The 21,186-nt window shown below is 36.0% G+C and overlaps 1 protein-coding gene across 1 annotated transcript in view; it reads left to right on the top strand.

Annotated features, from left to right (window-relative positions):
• The window catches only part of gria1a (glutamate receptor, ionotropic, AMPA 1a), a 101,280-nt gene that overhangs the window by 14,820 nt on the left and 65,274 nt on the right, over positions 1–21,186 (top strand). The window contains 1 exon segment of the mRNA XM_073821111.1: positions 11,484–11,723. Within this exon segment, the coding sequence (XP_073677212.1) occupies positions 11,484–11,723 (240 nt within the window).

Genomic DNA, 21,186 nt, shown 5'->3' on the forward strand with positions numbered 1-21,186 from the left:
ACTTAAGTAAGACTTTTTATCTCGTAATTATGACTTAAGTAAGTGATAATTTTGACTTTTTATCTCATAATTATGACTTAAGTAAGACTTTTTATCTCGTAATTATGACTTAAGTCATAATTTTGACTTTTTAATCTCGTAATTATGACTTGACTTTTTATCTCGTAATTATGATTTAAGTAAGTCATAATTTTGACTTTTTATCTCGTAATTATGACTTAAGACTTTTTATCTTGTAATTATGATTTAAGTAAGTCATAATTTTGACTTTTTATCTCGTAATTATGACTTAAGTAAGACTTTTTATCTTGTAATTATGACTTAAGTAAGTCATAATTTCGACTTTTTATCTCGTTATTATGACTTAAGTAAGACTTTTTATCTCGTAATTATGACTTAAGTCATAATTTTGACTTTTTATCTCGTAATTATGATTTAAGTAAGACTTTTTATCTCGTAATTATGACTTAAGTCATAATTTTGACTTTTTAATCTCGTAATTATGACTTAAGTAAGACTTTTTATCTCGTAATTATGATTTAAGTAAGTCATAATTTTGACTTTTTATCTCGTAATTATGACTTAAGTAAGACTTTTTATCTTGTAATTATGACTTAAGTAAGTCATAATTTCGATTTTTTATCTCGTAATTATGACTTAAGTAAGACTTTTTATCTCGTAATTATGACTTAAGTCATAATTTTGACTTTTTAATCTCGTAATTATGACTTAAGACTTTTTATCTCGTAATTATGATTTAAGTCATAATTTTGACTTTTTATCTCGTAATTATGACTTAAGTAAGACTTTTTATCTTGTAATTATGATTTAAGTAAGTCATAATTTTTACTTTTTATCTCGTAATTATGACTTAACCCTAATACCGTATTCACTTTACAGCCCTTAATCCCGTGTTTGTGGACAAATGTGGGCACAGAGGTCTCAGGTGTGATCAAAAAATTTGTGTTCAATAAATGTTATATCACTATCTTCGATAAAATAAAATCTATCAATTTATGGTGTTTTTTTTTATTTTGGGGGTATTTTTGAATTTATTTACCTCTAAAAGTACCATATTTTTTTATGTAAATAATGCTTATTTTTATGTTATATTTAATATTTAATTATCTTAATTAAAAAAATCATTCCAGTAAGTTCAGAGAGTCAAAACCTAAAGATGAAGTGACTTTGGTGACATCTGGTGTCTTATGTTAGTATAAAATTAACAAAAAAACAATAATATCAATAACCACTAGATGGCTGCAGTACTGAATTGCTGCATATAGGTTGAACTCTATGAACCACTGTTATGATGAATTTGACCTCTTAATTTTTTTTACTTTATCACAACTTAAAATTGTAATTTTAATAAATATATATCTGTGTTAGGTGAGACTATACAAAGATGCCAAAATATGCTTAGATATATATGACCATGCTATAAGGAAAAGACAAAGTAGTAAATCATTATTTATTTATTTGAAACAAAGAACATCAAATTTCAATAACTCAAACTAATTGGTGCCAATTCCTGGGTCTTTATGTTTGTATGTGTGAGTGAGTTTTTATAAAAAAAAAAAAAAAAAAAAAAATTCCAGCTCTGTTATAGGCTCATTGAATGCATTGTTTGTTTGTGTTTGTGTGTGTGTGTGCGTGTGTGTGTGTGTGAGTGTGAGTTGTTGCCATGTTGAGAAGGTTGTACAGGATCACCCCTTCATTTTTGTGTATGTAATATATGCGTTGTATTGGATCTACTGATTTTTATTTGACAAAAATAAAAAAAAAATCTCTGAATTGCAGTTTTTCCCATTCATTCCTATGGGTGCCCATTTTTGTCCACGAATACGGGATTAAGGAGTTTTTTTTTTTCACCCACTTAACATTGTAGAATCGAGTCTTTTTTTTTTTTGCGTGTTCAGGTGGCAAACTTAGGAAAAGTCACCAAGTCTTGTACCACTCAGATCAAGGGAAGTATTTTTAAAAAATTAATTAAAATTATTTTGCCCACATTTGTCCAGCTTACGGTATGAGGGTTAAGTAAGACTTTTTATCTTGTAATTATGACTTAAGTAAGTCATAATTTCGACTTTTTATCTCGTAATTATGACTTAAGTAAGACTTTTTATCTCGTAATTATGACTTAAGTAAGTGATAATTTTGACTTTTTATCTCATAATTATGACTTAAGTAAGACTTTTTATCTCGTAATTATGACTTAAGTAAGTCATAATTTCGACTTTTTAATCTCGTAATTATGATTTAAGTAAGTCATAATTTCGACTTTTTAAGGCATGGATTTTTTTGTAACCTGGCGGAAACGGGCTTCCGTGTGTGTGTGTGTGTGTGTGTGTGTGTGTGTGTGTGTGTGTGTGTGTATATATAATTTAAGAAATATATATATATATATATATATATATATATATATATTAGGGGTGGAGCCGAACCCGAATACGGTATTCGGAAAGGCACAAATAGCGTGTTTTTAACGAATACTTATTTCGAACAAATACCTTAACAAATATTTGTATTCGGGAACAAGAAAAACTTTCTATCAAAAAAGCTGCGTTTCCTCAGGAGACCGCAGTCAGTGTAACTGTTAAAAGAGGTGACTGACACAGGCTGCTCCACACAGCAACAGAGAAGACTCGGCTGGGTGAAAAAAGACTTCACTGCGTCACTATTTTTGATGAATATATTTCTGTACCTTAACTGGGTTTATAACTTTGGGAAGCAGAGTTTGATCGGGAGATTATTCTATTAGGGGCCGTTCAAATACGCGCTAAAGTTCGTCCTTATTTCAAATGTAGAAGCGCGGTATGCACGCTCATAATGAAAGCAACGCTCACACGGTGCTACGCGCTCGTTTTTTCCAGGCGCGTCCGCGTCCGCGCCGCATCGACATTATATTCTATAATCTTTGGATAAATACATCTCAACTTTTCAGAATGCAACATGCGCACGCAGGTCATATGACAAGAACCAACAAATCAGCTTCACCCTTTCCCTTATACCGTTGAAAAAACAGCCAAGTTGGAGGAACAGCTGATCATATCTGTACATGAATAACCATTTTTAAAGACATTTAATTGCAAAGCTAATGCAAGCGATTTTTAATGCTGGAAATCCATTTATGAATTGCTGAAACTTCCGAGTCGTCATTGAGAGATCAGTTCATGGTTGCTTAGCAACGGCAGACGCCACAAGAAAGAAGTTCTTTCAGAAGAAGAACATTTTTATTTTTATTTTAATTCTGTCTGTTCAGCATCCTCCAACAAGGACTGGTGGTGGTGGGGTTCATAATGTTCATAATGGCATTTTATTAGTTGGTTTAACCATGGATGAGGTAATGGTTGTCATGTTTTTTTTCTTCAATGACGTTCCTTGTTACATATTCAAAAACATTAACCAATATTGCATATCAATAATTATTATAATGGATATAATTACAAAATACTTACACTATAACGTAAATTAAAAGTTAAGCGCACAAAAAAAAGGATTTTTACACTTATTTTGAATTTTACTCGAATACAAATACAAATACAAATACTTTTCCCCCCTCAACAAATACAAATACAGATACAAATACCGGCTGCTTTGCACACCCCTAATATATATATATATATATATATACACACACACACACACACATGCGCATAATGTAACTATTTAGTAAATATATGATTTATTTAAACCAAGGCACAGCAAAAACTGTAAAAATGTGAAATTGTTTTCTGTTTGAATATATTTTAAAATGTAATTTATTCCTGTGATCAAAGCTGAATTTTCAGCATCATTACTCTAGTCTTCACTGTGACATGATCCTTCAGAAGTCATTCTAATATGCTGATTTTCTGTTTAAGAAACATTTTTATTATTATTTTTATCAATATTTAAAACAGTTGAGTACATTTTACAGGGGAAATTACAGAAATTAATACTTTTATTTAGCAAAGATGCTTTAAATTGATCATCAGCGATGATAAAGACATTTATAATATTACAAAAGATTTCTATTTAAGATAAATGCTGTTCTTCTGAACTTTCTATTCATCAAAGATTATTTCCTTTTTACTGTTTTTGCTGTACTTTGGATTAAATAAATTGGCTTGATGAGCCAAATCCATTTATAAAACATTATATTCTATAGTTAAATTGAAATATAATTTAATAATACGTATTATTAATATGTTTGAATAAATGTAATGTATAATCATAATATTATAAAATACATACATAAAAATATTACAAATATTATAGACAGTCCTGAGGATGTACTGTATATTCCTATTTAAACAAAACATTTGTACAATGGCATCAGCCATTGTGATTGAATGGAAGTATCACAGGACATGAGCAAACAATGAGTAGATGCAAATGATGAGAAGCCCTGGCTTATGTTGTCATAGCCTACTGTATTTGTAAAGGTCGAACTCCTTGGAAATAACACATTATGTATAGCTGACCTGGAACTGTCCACTTAGGGCATAAATACAGCAGGGTACAGGAATGATTATTACTACATCTCCCCTTGAGCACCCACAGCCATACGCTCGACTGTGTAGGGTAATGATGTGTAACTCCCATCAATGAGTACGGACAGGCTTATGTGTGTCCTTATGTGTGTGTGAGAGAGAAAGAGAGAAAGGTCTTATTAAGCTTGTCTGTGTAATTACTCTGGTGATATTTGCAGTCGCTTGTGTGTAGCTAGAGTGAGATTGCTGAATTATTTTCAGTGTGTGTGTGTGTGTGTGTGTTTTATATTTAAACTGTGAGGCATATAGCTTGTGTGTGTATGTTAGAGTATGCCGAAGGATATGATGTGTGTGTGAGTGTTTATACAGAGGACTGGAGGCCAAAGAGCAAGCAGAGCACCTCATTAAAGCAGTAGATGTGGATGGAAGAGGTGGAGCTCGGTGTCCTTTAAAATTCAGTCCGCTGCACAGTTATTCAAATAATCCATACACCGACATGTTATCAGGCATCAACATACACAAATAACAACACATGAAAGGGCACAGTGGTTCCAAATACAGGTTCTTTTCTCGTGATTGGAGGGAATGAGAGTGAGTGAGAGAAACAGACTGAGAAGGAAATGGCTATTTAGTCTCCACAGTTCTCCTGAGGGAGTCTACCTGCGACTGCTCTCAGACTTCAGTTTAAAGCAGGTTTACTCCATAGCGCTGCCTGGCAAGAGCCTCTCAGACATGCTGTCGCTTAAATAGACTGGCCTCACACATATTAGGTGGAACTGATGTAATTTAGGATGAGCAAAAACAGAAACGCTGGAAAGCCAGTTTAGCAGCCCAGCTACAATACTGTCTCTTTACTGTTGTAAATTGATTTTGAATTTAGAAATCTTTAGGTTTTTTTCCGTGGAACACAACAGGAAAATATTAACAGGATGTTTTAAGGTAGGAAGCTGATTTTTGATGTAGATTTGTACTGCATATTGACATCACAACTTAAAGGGATAGTTCACCCAAAAATTAAAAGGTGAAATTAAAAGTAATCATTAATTACTCACACTGCAAAAATGCTTTTCTTAGATTGTTTTGTCTTGTTTTCAGCCAAAATATCTAAAAATTCTTAAATCAGGAAGGATTTTCTAGATGAGTAAAAATTACTGTCTTGTTTTCATACAAAACAAGTCAAAATTAAGTGTGTTTTTGCTTGAAACAAGCTAAATAATCTGCCAGTGGGATAAGAAAAGTAATCTTGTTTTCTGTTTGAAATAAAAAAAAATTTATTTATTTTTTTTGCTTACCCAATTGGCAGATTATTTAGCTTGATCTGAGCAAAACCTCACTTAATTTTGACTTGTTTTTTTCTGAAAACAGGAAAATAATTATTACTCATCTAGAAAATCCTTTTTGACTTCAGAATTTTTAGATATTTTGGCTGGAAACAAACCAAAAATTTAAGTAAGAAAAGCATTTTTTGCACCCTCACCCTCATTTTACTGTAAATATATTTTTACAGTCTGATTGCATCAGCGTAGTTTCTGCTCTACGAGTCCCATGACCACAGACCAGCAGAACGTTCAATGCAGTCATCAGTCATCCCCGCCGAGGGTCTGGTAGGGCCGAACAGACCTGCGGAGATCTGTTTGTGAGATGGTGCCAGAACGGGCAGATGCTGCCAGGATCTTTAGCAGGGCCAGAGAGCACAGGTTGGCCAGAGGTGTTCACATCGTGTTTTACGCCTCTACTCAGGCTAACACAAACCACTGCAGGCGGCCAGTGTGTTCCTGTCATTAGAGGGTCGGATGACACGGCCATGTGCTTCCTGTCAGGAGGAACTTTTCAGAACAGGGAAGCAGATGTGAGTGAGAGAGAGCCGCACACTTCCAATCTGCTTCCACATTATCACAAACGTGGGAAGTGGCGACAGCCGTGTGGCAAATGGATTCCATTGAAATTTTTGTAAATGTGTTACTGATTAAAAACCAAACATGGTCCTGTCACTATTCTATTTTGGAAACTCAAATCAACAAAATTTTAGAAACTTCCCTGGGTAAATATTTGGGGTACAATCAGGGATTCTGCCAAAAAGGCCATTTAGCAGTAGACACTACTTGATCTAGGACTATGCTACACATTTTATAACAATAAAAAAAGAAATTCTAATAATGAATCCAGGTGAGGCAAATCTTGGTTTATTGTACTGAATGCAAAGTGTGTGCGAAAGCGACTGATTTTCCCTATGAAGGGTGGGATTCGTTTTAAACTTGTCACAACACTGCATGTTTGAACTCTTGGTAACTTTAGAAACTGTTAAAATGAACAAAACCCCTCCTTCCAAATAAACCTGAGACTGATTCAAATATAGAATCTTATGAATAGACTACAGAGAGCAAGGTAATGTGCCTCAAATTGAACATTTCAGTGCATTTTTAGCACTCAGACACGTATGTTCTAGGCCAGGGCTTTTCAAACCTGTCCTGGAGCCTCCCCTGCCCTGCACATTTTGCTTGTCTCTCTCATCTAATACACCTGATTCAAATCATCAGCTCATTAGTAGAGACTGCAAGACCTGAATTGGGTGTGCCTAATAAGGGAGACATACAAAATGTGCAGGGCAGGGGAGGCTCCAGGACAGGTTTGAAAACCCCTGTTCTAGGCAATTGTTTTGATAGAGGGAAACAATATACAATTATTATTTCAACATTTATTTGTTTGTCAGAAATTGTTCTTTAAATGAAATAAGTATCGGCTGTATGCAAAGTGACAAACATTTGGTTTTCAACCACGGAAAATGGGTCATATTCAATTATCTGAATATGGAGCATCATTGTGATGCACATATCTCTGGGACTGAATGATGTAGAAAAGTTTATTAAGAGCTAGAATCTAAAATCATATTGCGATATCTTTAATACTTCTTGAGTTATAGGCACACAAACTTTTCATAATAATAATTATGGCACCTGGATAGGTGTTTTCAATACAGTCTCGACAGAAGGAAACGAGATACATTTCAACATTATTTGTTCTTCAGACATTCCTCTTTATAAGTAAAGAAGTATCATATTTTTGCAGACTGACCCACATTTGGTTTTTAACCACTGAAAATGTGCACTGATTGATGATTTACTCCTGGAGCCATATAGAAATTTCAATATCTCTGGAACTGATGACAAGATGACAAAAGGAAAGTTTTTTACCACCAAGTTAGGCCGTGTTCACACTTGGCGTCCTTTTCCAAACTGCCAGCGTCTGTTTTACATTCTAATCCTATGGAGTAAACCGTCTTTTCAAAAAAGCCCTGAGCGCTTTTTTAAACGCCACCGCCGGCGTCTTTTTCTGCAGCTCAGAGCGTCTTTTTAAGTTGAAAAAAGTTGAACTTTTTTGAAGAAAACGCCCTACGTCAAGCGCTTTTTTGACTGCTGACCAATGATAAGCGAGTAGCGGGACCTATCGTTTCCATAACAACAAAAACAACAAGAAAAAAAAACTGGAGAAGTTGCCGGTAAATAAACTTATCGTACTAGTTTCGGAGCACAAGGAGTTGTATGATATGAGTAAACAACTCTATCATAATATACATCACAAAGAGGCTCTTTCTCGACATTCCTTCACCACACAGCACTACGCTACTGTTGCAGCTGTTGTTATAACAACTAAAGACGCACTCGGCTGCTTTTTGTAACAGAACGCTGCCAGCTTTTTTTTTTTACTAAAAAAACGCCCTAGTCAACTTTTTCTTGTCAAAAAAGACGCCAAGTGTGAACGCGGCCTAAATATTCATCTATGACATTTAATATCTTTTTAAATTTGATTTTGATAATATTTTGGATTTCAGCTCTGGTTGAGCTGATACGGAATGACCCTACTTTTCAAATGACAAATAACAGTTGTCCTTCAGCTGAGTAATAATTTTACTCCTAAGTGAAAAGTGTTTTAAGACTTTGTTTTCTAACAGTTCACATTAAAGGGTTAGTTCACCCAAAAATGAAAATTCTGTTGTTAATTACTCACCCTCATGTCTTTCCAAACCCATATTTTTGATGAAATCCAAGAGCTTTCTGAATGCAACTGAAACATTTTATGACCCAGAAAGGTAGCAAGAACACTGATAAAATTGTCCATGTGACGTTATTGGTTCAACCGTAATGTTATGAAGTTATGAGAATACTGTTTGTGCACAAAGAAAACATGTAAGTTTTCAACACACGTTCATGAGAGTCACACGACACATGCGTGTGGTGCTGCTGATCAGTGTTGTTTTTGACAACCATCTTAGATTTAGTCTTATTAGTTTTAGTCAAATTTTAGTCACTTCTATATGTGATAGTTTTAGTCCAGTTTTAGTCGACGAAAAGTCAAAAAGGGTTTAGTCTAATTTTAGTCAAAAAAAGGGGAAAAAGTAGTCTTTTAACAAATTAATGTAGGTCAGTAAGTATTTTGCTGTTGGGTAGTGTCACTTATAAGTTGTGAAAATAGCAGATCTATAGTTCAACACATTGTGAGCTTCCGGATTGACTATTTTCACCAATAATTACAATAATGAAGGAATGGTTTTAGACATAAAAGACATATATTTGAAATACACCCATAGGTCCTCTCGCCGTTTGCGACCACCCTGTGTGCAAACTGCCGCCATCATGGTTAATCGTCTGTCTGTCTGAGTGACAACAATGTGACGTGTTGAGCACGTTGTGCGCTGCAAGCCAGGTGGTGGGCGTAACCAAACAAGAATAGAATGCTAAAACGCTTGCCATACTAGTATGGCAAAGAGTATTTAATGTTAAAACGGCTTGCCATAGCGGCAGATACTTTTTAGGTTTTAATTGGCATGCACAATAAGCAGAAATGTCATGCATTTTAAACGTCTGATGGACCACCCACTAACATTTTTGTCTATTCTCGTCTCGTCAACGAAAACTCACAAACGTCTCGTCATGTTTTAGTCATCAAAGAGCCATTTTTATCTCGTCATCGGCTCGTTATCGTCATGAAAAAAAGTGCCGTCAACGAAATGATTTCGTCATCGTTGACGAAAACAACACTGCTGCTGATGCTTTTTGATGTTTTTGGGTGAACTGCCCCTTTAAGGAAATTGACACAGATTTTATTTATATAGACTATGTTAAAATGTTAGCAGTCAGTACGATTTTTACTTATTTTTTTAATTAATTTTATTAATAATTTTATTGACTGTTACAATGTTTAACTCTGTTCATAACCATGATGTATCACAGTTCATCAAATTGTATCAACATTTCCACAGAAATATTAAGCAGCATAACTCTTTTCAACATTGATTATAAAAATAAATTTAATATTAGAATGATTTCTGAAGGACCATGTGACACTGAAGACAGGAGTAATGATAATTGCACTTGAAAATATATTTAAATGGAAAAAAAGTTATTTTAAAGTGTCATTAAAATTTTATAATATTACTGTTTTACTGTATTTTTGATCAAATAAATGCAGCCTTGGAGAGCAGAAGACTACATTCAAAAACGTTACAAAATGGTACAAAGTTGTTTAACCTAATTAGCCTTTTTGTCACTTTTATTGATATGAAAATAGAAAAAGAACAGGAAATGATGCGTAGAAGTCAAGGGAATGGATCAGGAAAGCAGTGTGACTCATACTCGCATCACTCTCAAGTACATCAATGTGACTATCTCAGATAGCATTGCAAGTTAAAAACCCCATGAGCGAGGCACTGAAACTATTCAGTCAGCCAATATATCGCAGCAATTAATGTCAAGTCATTTCGAATGAAATCATATGCCAAACGATATCAAATAAAGTTAATGAATATGTTCTGCTGATGCCTGTTGGAACCTAGCTCAACAATATGTTGTAGATGAATGAGCACAGGTTATGAACATTTGTATGAATTGACAAAAAAAAAAATTAAAGTATGTGAAACCATTCAAGACAAGCACATATGGTACAGTGAGGATCTCGATTCAATGTGCCATATGTCTTCGGTAATAGCTAACACAGAGGGATGCAGTCCCCCACCTTCCTTTCCCTTTTTACTTTCTCTCTTTCTCTCTCTCTGTCTCTCCGGGTCCACAAAGCTCAGCCCAGACAGAATTAATGTGCAAGTCATCAGTCACAGAGGAAGCAGAGCCGTGTGATAAGAACACCCCCAATATTACCTCAGAGCTCACGGCAGCGTCTGTTAGAGACGTGTCACACTCATTATTGCTTAGCACCAAGCGTGTGACTTTTATATACAGCACAGAGAGAGCAGTTTAAATTAGTGTTGAATATCACCTTCTCTTTATAAGATATAATTTGCTCGTTTATTTCATGGTATGTGACTTCAGATTGAGACAGTATCTATATATCTGACAGATGAAGTGTTTATGTTTCAGCCGGATGTTGAGTCACAGTGCATGTGATGAAGGCCAGTGGTCACAGACACACACACAAAAGCACACATGCTGGAGGAGTTGGCACCCTGCACTGCTTATGGGCTGTTGCATTGTGGGGCAGGCAGTTTGGGTGATGGCCATGCCTATCGCTCCTGCTCCCCCTGTGCCCCTCAGGCGGCCCCTGCTGGGATTTGGGCCTTGGGCAGCGAACAGACTGCAACTTCAATCTGTTTAGTTGCGGGACTGAAACGTGAGGCCCGGAGCCGCAGTGAAAAATAACCTCGGCCAGGGCAAAGATAGCAACAACGAAGTATGATACAGCATTAAAATACACAGGGAAACCTGGTTCGAAACAGATTGAGGCCATTTTGCCACCGACGGCGAGAGGAAAAGATATTCAGCGTTCAAGGCAGCAGAGATAGAAAAGCGCCCCGCTGTTTGGTAAATGTCAGCGAGACCCTTTGTGCGCATTGATTATCTGGCCCTTCAGAAACTCCATCCGCACCATTTCCAGTCCAGTGATGCATATAGAAACGTTTACTAATTGCTTTCCGGAACTGAATAATAAAAGCTGTGAGATGCTAACAATGCGACATGAATGATGTCTGTGTTGTTAATCGTGTTCTGTTGTCGTCTCCAGTCTGTTCGCAGTTCTCCAAAGGAGTGTACGCTATCATCGGCGTGTACGACAGGAAGACCGTCAACATGTTGATGTCGTTCTGCGGCGCGCTACATGTCTGCTTCGTGACGCCCAGCTTCCCCATGGAAAACTCCAACCAGTTTGTCATTCAGCTGAGACCTGAACTGCAGGACGCCCTGGTGGGAGTAATCGAGCACTACAGGTGGTCCAAGTTCGTCTACATGTACAGCTCCGACTCTGGTGAGACCTGCTTTTTATGATCTAAATCTTTGGATTTTGAGGGGAATTCACTAAGAATTGATTGCTCCCACAGTGTTTATTTGCACACTTTTATCCCTAGCATTTGCTAACTGCTTCCATGATCTAAGGCAGGGGTGCTCAATCCTGTTCCTGGAGATCTACCATCCTACAAAGTTCAGCTCCAACCCTCATTAAAGACCCCTGAACCAGCTAATTAATCTCATAGGCAGCACTTGATAATTACAGACAGCTGTGTTGAAACAGGGCTGGAACTAAAATCTGCAGGCAGGTAGATCTCCAGGAACAGGATTGAGCACCCCTGATCTAAGATTTTCCAACTAAGGGGCAGAGAAAATTTCAGAGAAAAGTAATTAAAAAATATTATTATTATTTAATAATGCAATTTATAATAATAACTAAAATGTATTTTTTTATAGAATTATTAATTATTAAAATATTATTATAAAAAAGTGAAAATTATAATAATAGTTATACTTTTAATTGAAAAAATATATAAATAATATACATTTAAATAACGCTTAGATAAATAAATATGATAAAATTTAACCTTTTTAACACATTTGTAAGGCGATTGTTAGGCAGTCATCATATTTTTGGGTTTGAAAACCCTTGACATGAACAGAAAGTCACTTTAAATCTCTCTCTAAAACATCCTAAAAGGGGTATTGTATCACATGCTTAAAGGGATAGTTCACCCAAAAATGACAATTCTGTTATTAATTACTCACCCTCATGTCGTTCCAAACTTGTAAGACCTTCGTTCATCTTCAGAACACAAATTAAGATATTTTGGATGAAATCCAAGAGCTTTCTGACCCTGCATAGACAGCAACACAATTACCACATTCAAGGCCCAAAAAGGTACTAAGGACATTGTTAAAATAGTCCATGTGACATCAGTGGTTCAACCTCATAGTACTCTCATGAATGTGCATCGAAGACTGACAGGGAAGAGAAGAAATTTTTTGAATTAAGTTGTTCTTTTTGTTTTCTTTTTGCACAAAAGGTATTCTTGTAGCTTTATAACATTACAGTTGCACCACTGATGTCACATGGACTATTTTAACGTTATCCTTACTACCTTTCTAGGCCTTGAACATGTTGTGTTGCTGCCTATGCAGGGTTAGAAAGGGTTAGAAAGCTCTTGGATTTCATCAAAATATATTAATTTGTGTTCCGAAGATAAACGAATGTCTTACAAGTTTGGAATGACATGAGGGTGAATAATTAATAACAGAATTGTCATTTTTGGGTGAACTATCCCTTTAAGCATGTGATACAATACCCCTTTTAGAACGTTTTAGAGAGAGATTTAAAGTGACTTTCTGTTCTGACAGAATTTTTCTTTTTCAGTGAACTATCCTTTTAGTTTGCATAGAACTAAGGTGTCTTTGAAGCCCATGAGAATTTAAATACTCATAGTGCTTTAGCGACACATTTAGTGCTTGGTTAAAATGGTTTGTGGGTGCTTACTGAATAAGAAACAGGTTTTTCTGCTGAAATACCATGCACTAAACTCTTTAGAAAATTCGCCCATTAGAATTCTTTTTTGAATGTGTCTGGTTGGTTTTCTGAGAGCCAGTATTTACCACCACATTGCTGGTGTGCACATTGAGTCAGCTTTTGTTCCCGGTTTGTTTGTGAACATGTTGGTGTGTAATGACAGATATAGATATGACTCATGAGAGAGCTGCCTGCTTGTGTGTTGCTGGGATGAACAATAGTGTTCTGATCTGAGTGGATGTATTTCTCCCTGCACTTGGAGCTCATTTGTGCATCTTTCTCCATGGAGATCTGCCAGAATGAAACCGCTGTGCCAGAGTAAAATGTATCCTGCTGAAGGCCGGAGAAAGAAAATCCTAATTCCAAAGCACCCCCACACTGGTTTCAATGTCATTCCAAGAAGGGCCCAAAATGTACTTTTCTGCCACACAGGCCAGGGCCAATGAATTAGGAATATTTAGAAAACCATAAATATTTCACACACGCCATGTAACTGGGTTTCTCTTCCGTATTTTTGTGTATTTGGTGGAGCGCAGAGAAAAAGGCAGACAGCATACGGTTGGTTGAGGGCAGAAATATGTAAATACGGGACAGTCTGTCAGTGGCCGTGGGTGGGGCCTAAGCAGTACTGCTCAGAAAATCAAAACAACTTAATAATTGAGGTTTTTGGGGGGTTTAAAAAAGGAGTGAATAAATTTTTAGCATTGTAGGGTGGTTTACAGTTGAAGTCAAAAGTGTACATACACCCTGCAGAATCTGCAAAATGTTAATTATTTTACCAAAATAAGAGGGATCATACAAAATGCATGCAATTTTTTATTTAGTACTGACTTGAATAAGATATTTCACATAAGACATTTACATATAGTCCACAAGAAAAAAGAATAGTTGAATTTATAAAAATGACCCAGTTGAAAAGTTACGCTTTGATTCTTAAAACTGTATTGTTCTCCGAATAATCAGAATCAGCTGAGTTTTTTCTTTGTTTAGTGATAGTTGTTTATGAGTCCCTTGTTTGTCCTGAACAGTTAAACTGCCCACTGTTCTTCAGAAAATCCTTCAGGTCCCACAAATTATTTGGTTTTTCAGCATTTTTGTGTATTTGAACCCTTTCTAACAATGACTGTATGATTTTGAGATTCATCTTTTCAAACTGAGGACAACTGAGGGATTCATATGCAACTATTAAAGAAGGTCCAAATGCTCACTGGTGCTTGAAAAGGAAAAACATTGCATCAAGAGCCAGGGATGCAAACTTTTGAACAGAATGAAGATTAAAAGTTAAATTTACTCTGATCTTAAGATTTAAAACATTCATGAACTCATGAACAACTATGACTAAACAAAAAACACAGCTGTGGATCATTCAGGTAACAATACAGTATTAAGAATGAAGCGTATGTAAACTTTTGAACAGGGTCATTTTTATAAATGCAACTATTATTTTCTCTTGTGGACTATGTGTAAACAATTTTTATGTGAAATATTTTGTTCAGGTCAGGACTAAATAAAAGTTGTTCTAAGCTGATTTAAATTAGACTGTCTAACTACTGTAATTTGATTTAAAAGACATCTTATGTTGCAGTTCCTATTAAAGTTATCAGCCAGGTGGTGACTAATCCAATTTCTACTTGCATTTGGCGCCCAGCGAGTGTTAATTTTGGACCCTGTTGCCATGTACCATCCCACAGCACAGCCATACAGGAATTTTGAATGCCTGTCTCTTCTCGCTTCAAAATAAATACCTGAAATTCCCAGATCTGCTCTAGAAAAGTCACGGGCATCCGGCGTTGTTCCCTGAGCAGGTAGAATCTGACACACCTGTCAGCACCAGGTGTGTTTTCCCCCCATAGCCAATCGGCTGCAGTGTCCCCATAATGTGTCACCATCTGTCACAGACGTTCAGCTCAGCCGACCATGATGGGAGCATGACTCGATCTGCATTTTACAGGTCTTTTTTAAGAAATGTAGTTCCTCTCAATGCTCTCCCCACCAGCTCCCTTCTTTCCAGCTCTCTTTTTGCCTTGTCGCTGTCAGTTCTGTCATCGCTCCACGCACACAATAGGTTTGATGCCTGCCTATATGCACGCCACGGGTGTCTCGGTGATGGTTTTATCTTGTGGAAGTGCTGAGGGCTCTGGGTTAAGATTGTAGGATCATTAACTCTGTGACTGAGAGGAACCAAACCGCAGGAATCCATATCACCAGCCTCTTGTTGCCTAGATACAGCGCTGCACTGTCTGCGGGGTTATTTTAAGCCTTTTAAGGACATACGTGTGAGAGTGTAGGTAGCCCGTATGTGAACCCAGCCACGGCATCAGCTTCCTATACGTAGAAAATCAGCCCCTCTGCCGTGTGATGTTTTCCATGTTGGCGTAGTACTCCGTTAGCGTCACTCCATCCCAGATGAGTGAGAATAAGGCTAAGGAGAGATGTCTTCCCCCGCTGGCCCTGTTCTCTGTGTGCATCGTGAGCCATTTGTTCAGCCTGCTGGGAGTGTGAGCTCCTTAATGTCAAATCACCCTGCAGTCTTAAAGTGGTCCAGCTGTACTCACACTGAGTCAAGCAGGAAGCAACACTGGCTCAGATGCAGAGAGGTCAAAGGGCAAGTGCTCAAAACAGAGGCGGACAGAAGCAGAGGAGGGAATCAATATTCCTTGCTTCTGCTGTCAGAATATCCAAATGTATTTGGCTTGTTTTTAAACTGCACTGTAAATATGATTTGACTGACAAAGAAATTTGTTTTGTTTACTTACCGTCATGCATTTCCTGTGTTCTCTATAATATTGGGAAGAATTGTTCTTGTCTTAAATGTGTGTAGTCCCCAGAAAATAAATTAAATAATTGTAAAAAAAAAAAAAAAAAACATAAATACACACAGCTGTTCAAAAGTTTGGGATCAGTAAGATTTTTAATGTTTTGTAAAGAAGTCTTTTCTGCTCATCAAGGATGCATTTATTTGATAGAAAATACAGAGATTTCTGTGATGCAAAGCTGAATTTTCAGAATTATTACGCCAGCCTTCAGTGTCATGATTCTTCTAAAATCATTCTAATATGCTGATTAATTATCAATGTTGGAAACAGTTGTGCTGCTTAATATTTTTTCGGAACCTGTGATGCTTTTTTTCAGGATTCTTTGATGAATAAAATGTTAAAAAATAACAGCATTTACTTAAAATATAAATATTTTGTAACAACATACAGTACCGTTTAAAGTTTGGGGTCTTTCTCGGAAAGAAATTAATACTTTTATTCAGCATGTTAAATTGATAAAAAGTGATAGTGAAGACTTATTGTTAGAAAAGATTTCTATTTTGAATAAATGCTATTCTTTATTACTTTTTATTCATTAAAGAATCCTGAAAAAAGTATCACAGGTTCCAAAAAAACATTAAGCTACACAACTGGTTCCAACATTGATAATAAATCAGCATATTAGAATGATTTCTGAAGGATCATGTGATACTGAAGACTGGAGTAATGGCTATTGAAAAATCAGCTTTAAATCACAGAAATAAAATTATTTTAAAGTGTATAAAAATTACTTTAAATTGTAAAAGTGTATAAAAATAAAAATAAAAAACTGTTATTTTAAAGGATAACTATTGCCAAAATGCAACCTGGGCTGTTTTTTTTTTTTACTGTAAACAAGACAAACATATATCTAAAAGCATAATTACGACAAACGAGCCGTTTTTGAGATTGACCGTGATTTTGTTTTGTTTTCAATGGCCGGTGAATGGGAGTACTAGGGGCATAAATTTGAGCGCATCAAAATCGATATTTTTACAACACTAAGAAGGCTCGACACACCATGAAACTTTGATCGAAGTATCGCCTGGGTCTCTACACATGAACTCGAGCATTGAGAACATTATTTGTGTACACAGAGTTTACTAAAAAGAAAGTTTTTGAACAACTCACTTTCACTGTTTGGGTTTGGGTGTTGCGAATGAATGGACTCCATAGGACGAAAATATTAGGCTTATATGAGGCTCTTTTTACAACTAGAAGGTTAATATTGTTTTTCACTTGCGACAAAACAACAAATTAGCCGTGCATTTATATGGAAATATGCTTTAGGAGCTATCCATCCTCGCATTCGGAGATCGACACTTCTTGACTGGCAAGACTCAAACAGTGAAAGTGAGTTGTTCAAAAACTTTCTTTTTAGTAAACTCTGTGTACACAAACAATGTTCTCAATGCTCGAGTTCATGTGCAGAGACCCAGGCGATACTTCGAGCAAAGTTTCATGGTGTGTCGAGCCTTCTTAAAAACGGCTCGTTTGTCGTAATTATGCTTTTAGATATATGTTTGTCTCGTTTACAGGGAAAAAAAACAGCCCAGGTTGCATTTTGGCAATAGTTATCCTTTAAATTAAAATAATATTTCATAATATTACTTTTTCTGTATTTTTGATCAAATAATTTTAACTTTATTGAGCATAAGAGACTTAAATAAATATCCACCTTTAACTTTAGCAATCAAAGAACAGATTCTATGACAGATTCTAACTTCCAGTGACATTTTGTCCTATTCCTGTCTCTATAGGAACCCATGTTACTGGGTAAAAAAAGAGCGACTGAATTAATTAATCAAAAACTTTTCAAATGCTGTTCAAAATAAAAATATGCTCAGGGTCAAGCTGTTCTGTTCTTGGTTGCCACAACAACTTTTGAAGGAGTTAAATTGAAGGAATTCCTAGAAGTCACTTATTTTGAGCAACAGCAGCCCTGAAAAGAATGTCTGTGTCTGGCGCTGTATGCATTGCATTCTACAAAAAAGCCCTCTGAACCTTGTTACAATCCAGAGCTTTGTGACCTGTTGTCAGTGTAGTTAACCTAGGGCCACTTCATGTCAACCTACACAATCATTAATCTGACAGATGAGGCAATGCAAAAAGACGGTCCTTGTAACACTGTACACTATAGGTGACACAACGGAGCCATATGCACTTTTCAAAGCCATTTTTATAGGTTTATTGTTGCATTTTTAGCTAGGAGAATACACTAATTTGACTCAGAAATGTAAAACTGTTTTGTGTGAGTGACAGACAATCATTATTAACTGATAATCTTTCCCTGTGGTGGTTGTTATCTGCTGCTAACGAATGATTGAAACCATGAACTCAAGAACTGAAACAGATTTGCAAATGAATAGGAATGTAACGTTATTATCAATATCCTGGTGATAGCAAAACTGTCTCAATATCATCGTTGTCACATGACGACATGAAATGATAGGTCTTCTGGGCAAAAAGTGTAGTTTTTAAAATATATTTAAACTTCGTATTCTAACATAAAAGATCTTTAAAGTTGTGTTTTAGGCCATTATGCTTTGGCATAATTCAAAGTATGTAATACATCGTTACTTCACTATGAACGAACCATTTGAACCAGATGTGAACTGGATCAATTGATTGACTGAAAAGATCTGACTCAAAATAACAATTTATTCACAAACTGAAAGACACTATCTTTCTTGTGACCATGGTAAAAATATGCCACAACAGATTTCAAGACTTCGCAAAAGTCATATAGACTCATTATATGATATTTTTATGGTACTTTTGTATCCTTTTTTTTAAACTTGAATGTCACTCGATTAAAAGAAAGTCATTAGATTTTGGAATGACATGAAGATTACAGATTTGATTTATTTGTTTTTATTTTATTTGTCCCACATTTGACACATATAAATTATGTTCAGTTCTCTAAAATGTCTACTTTTTTAGTGTCTAGTGGTTAAAATAAAGTCATATTTTAGAAAGATGTGAAGGTGAATAAGAATTGAGTGAATTTTCATTTCTGGGTGAACTAATGCTTTGACTAAGTGTTTAGTCCCTGTAGTGCACAGAATGACACAGTTCTGGCACAGTTGCAGCTTCCTGTGATTTATTTTGTGGTCCATCCCACCCCATAAATGAAATATTTATTCCTGTTATCTCTGCTGCGGGATCCATTGGTTCCATAAATTATAAAGCGTGCATCCTTGTTGTTGCTCTCCTTTTAATTACGGCTCATGCAACAGCTGTGTTGTGTTGCATTAAACAAAGACTGTAAAATTCGAGTGCACGCTTTTTTACTTTGGGTGCTGTTCAAAACATAAAACAAACCTGAGTAAGTCCATTAAAACATTTCATAAACAGTTTCTCAGTTGCTCACAGGGGAGTTACTGTATTTATGCCACTTTGTAGAGGCTGGCAAAATTTACAGGAGGCCATAGACTTTCATAGGCTTTTTTTGGAGCAGGATTTTTTTTTTTTAAATTAATAGGTAAACTTGGGCTTGTTCTGTGAAGTACTCACGCAGCAAAAAGCATACTGTAGATGGCCGTAAATGCATGCAGTTGAGTGCCTGGAGAGGTTTTGATGAGTTTGGAGGAGCTGGCCATGGTGCTGAAGTACTGAGAACACAAGAAGCAAACTGCTCTCAGCAGCAGCATAATAAGAGCAATCATGTACGCTTGTACTCTTGACTGTCATCATGTCATGGAATCATATGATCATTCAGAACTGATCGGTTCTTATGTGAGAGATGAGGCTGGTGTTATGTCTGCTCCAAAAAAGTTGGTAGTTTATTTGTTTTTTTGTTTGTTTTATTTGATTTAGTGTATACCCTTAAAAATAAAGGTTCTTTATTGGCGTCAATGGTTCTATGAAGAACCTTGAACATCCATGGAACCTTTCAAATGCAGAAAAGGTTCTTTAGATTTTTTTAAGTGTTCTTTAAAATGGTTCTTTTAGGAACTGTTTACTGAAAGGGAACAACTTTGAGGAACCAAAATGGTTCTTCTATGGCATCACTGCAAAAACACCCTTTTGGAACCTTTATTTTTAAGAGAAATAGCATAGTATTTAGGGGTCCTTGGCATTAAAAGTTTGAAAACGGCTGTATCAGAGTATCATGCCATTAGCTTAGCAACATTAGGAACACTTTTGAGGGTACTCTACATAGCAGACAGTGTGGCAGCACTGAAACACAGTTTTAAAACAGATTGTGTCTTAGTGTGTTGAAATATTATTGGCTTTAAGGGGATAGTTCACACAAAAATTACAATTCTTTCATAAATTATCACCCTCATGTCATTCCAAACCTGTAAGACCTACGCTCATGTTCAACTTTTGTTCAAATAAAGATATTTTTGATGAAATCTAAGAGGTTTACCGGCTCCTGTGTCAGCAGGACCACACGCCGAGGTACTCTTGTGAATGCGTGGCGAAGACTGAAACGGAAGAGAAAGAATTGTTGAATAAAGTCATTAATTTGGTTTCTTTGTGCTCAAAAAGTATTCTCATAGCTTCGTAAAATTACGGTTGAACCACTGATGTCACATGGACTATTTTAACAATGTCCTTACTACCTTTCCTGGCCTTGAATGTGTTAGTTGCATTGCCGTCTATACAGGGTCAGAAATCTCTCATTTCATCAGAAATATCTTAATTTGTGTTCTGAAGATGAACAAAGGTCACGACGAGGGTGAGTAATTAATGACAGAATTTTACGGTGGCCGAGATAGGCCAACGCGCTGCAAACAAGAAAACACATGCAAACAGAAAAAACGACAACAAATTAAGAAAACATCTTCATCAGTTTGACAACACAGGCGCTGCAAATACTCGCAACGCAAATACAAATACGGAAACGCGCTGCAAATTCTCACAACACAACCAAGCTCAGTAACGTGCTGCGAACACACGAAGACGCTACAAACTAACAAACGCGCTGCATATAGCTCGGTCCACAACGGAAATGTTTCAGGGGGACCTCAAAAAGTGACGAACTCATCTGGGACCTGATTATTTATATCACTATATTACCTGATTATTTATATCACTATCACCTTTAAATGATACTATACTATCACTAAAAGGTGATAGTTCACCGATAACACCTCTGCTCTGACCAACAGCCACTGAACAAATAATCAGGTCCC

Source organism: Garra rufa, chromosome 16 (assembly GCF_049309525.1).
Source record: "Garra rufa chromosome 16, GarRuf1.0, whole genome shotgun sequence".
NCBI lineage: Eukaryota > Metazoa > Chordata > Actinopteri > Cypriniformes > Cyprinidae > Garra > Garra rufa.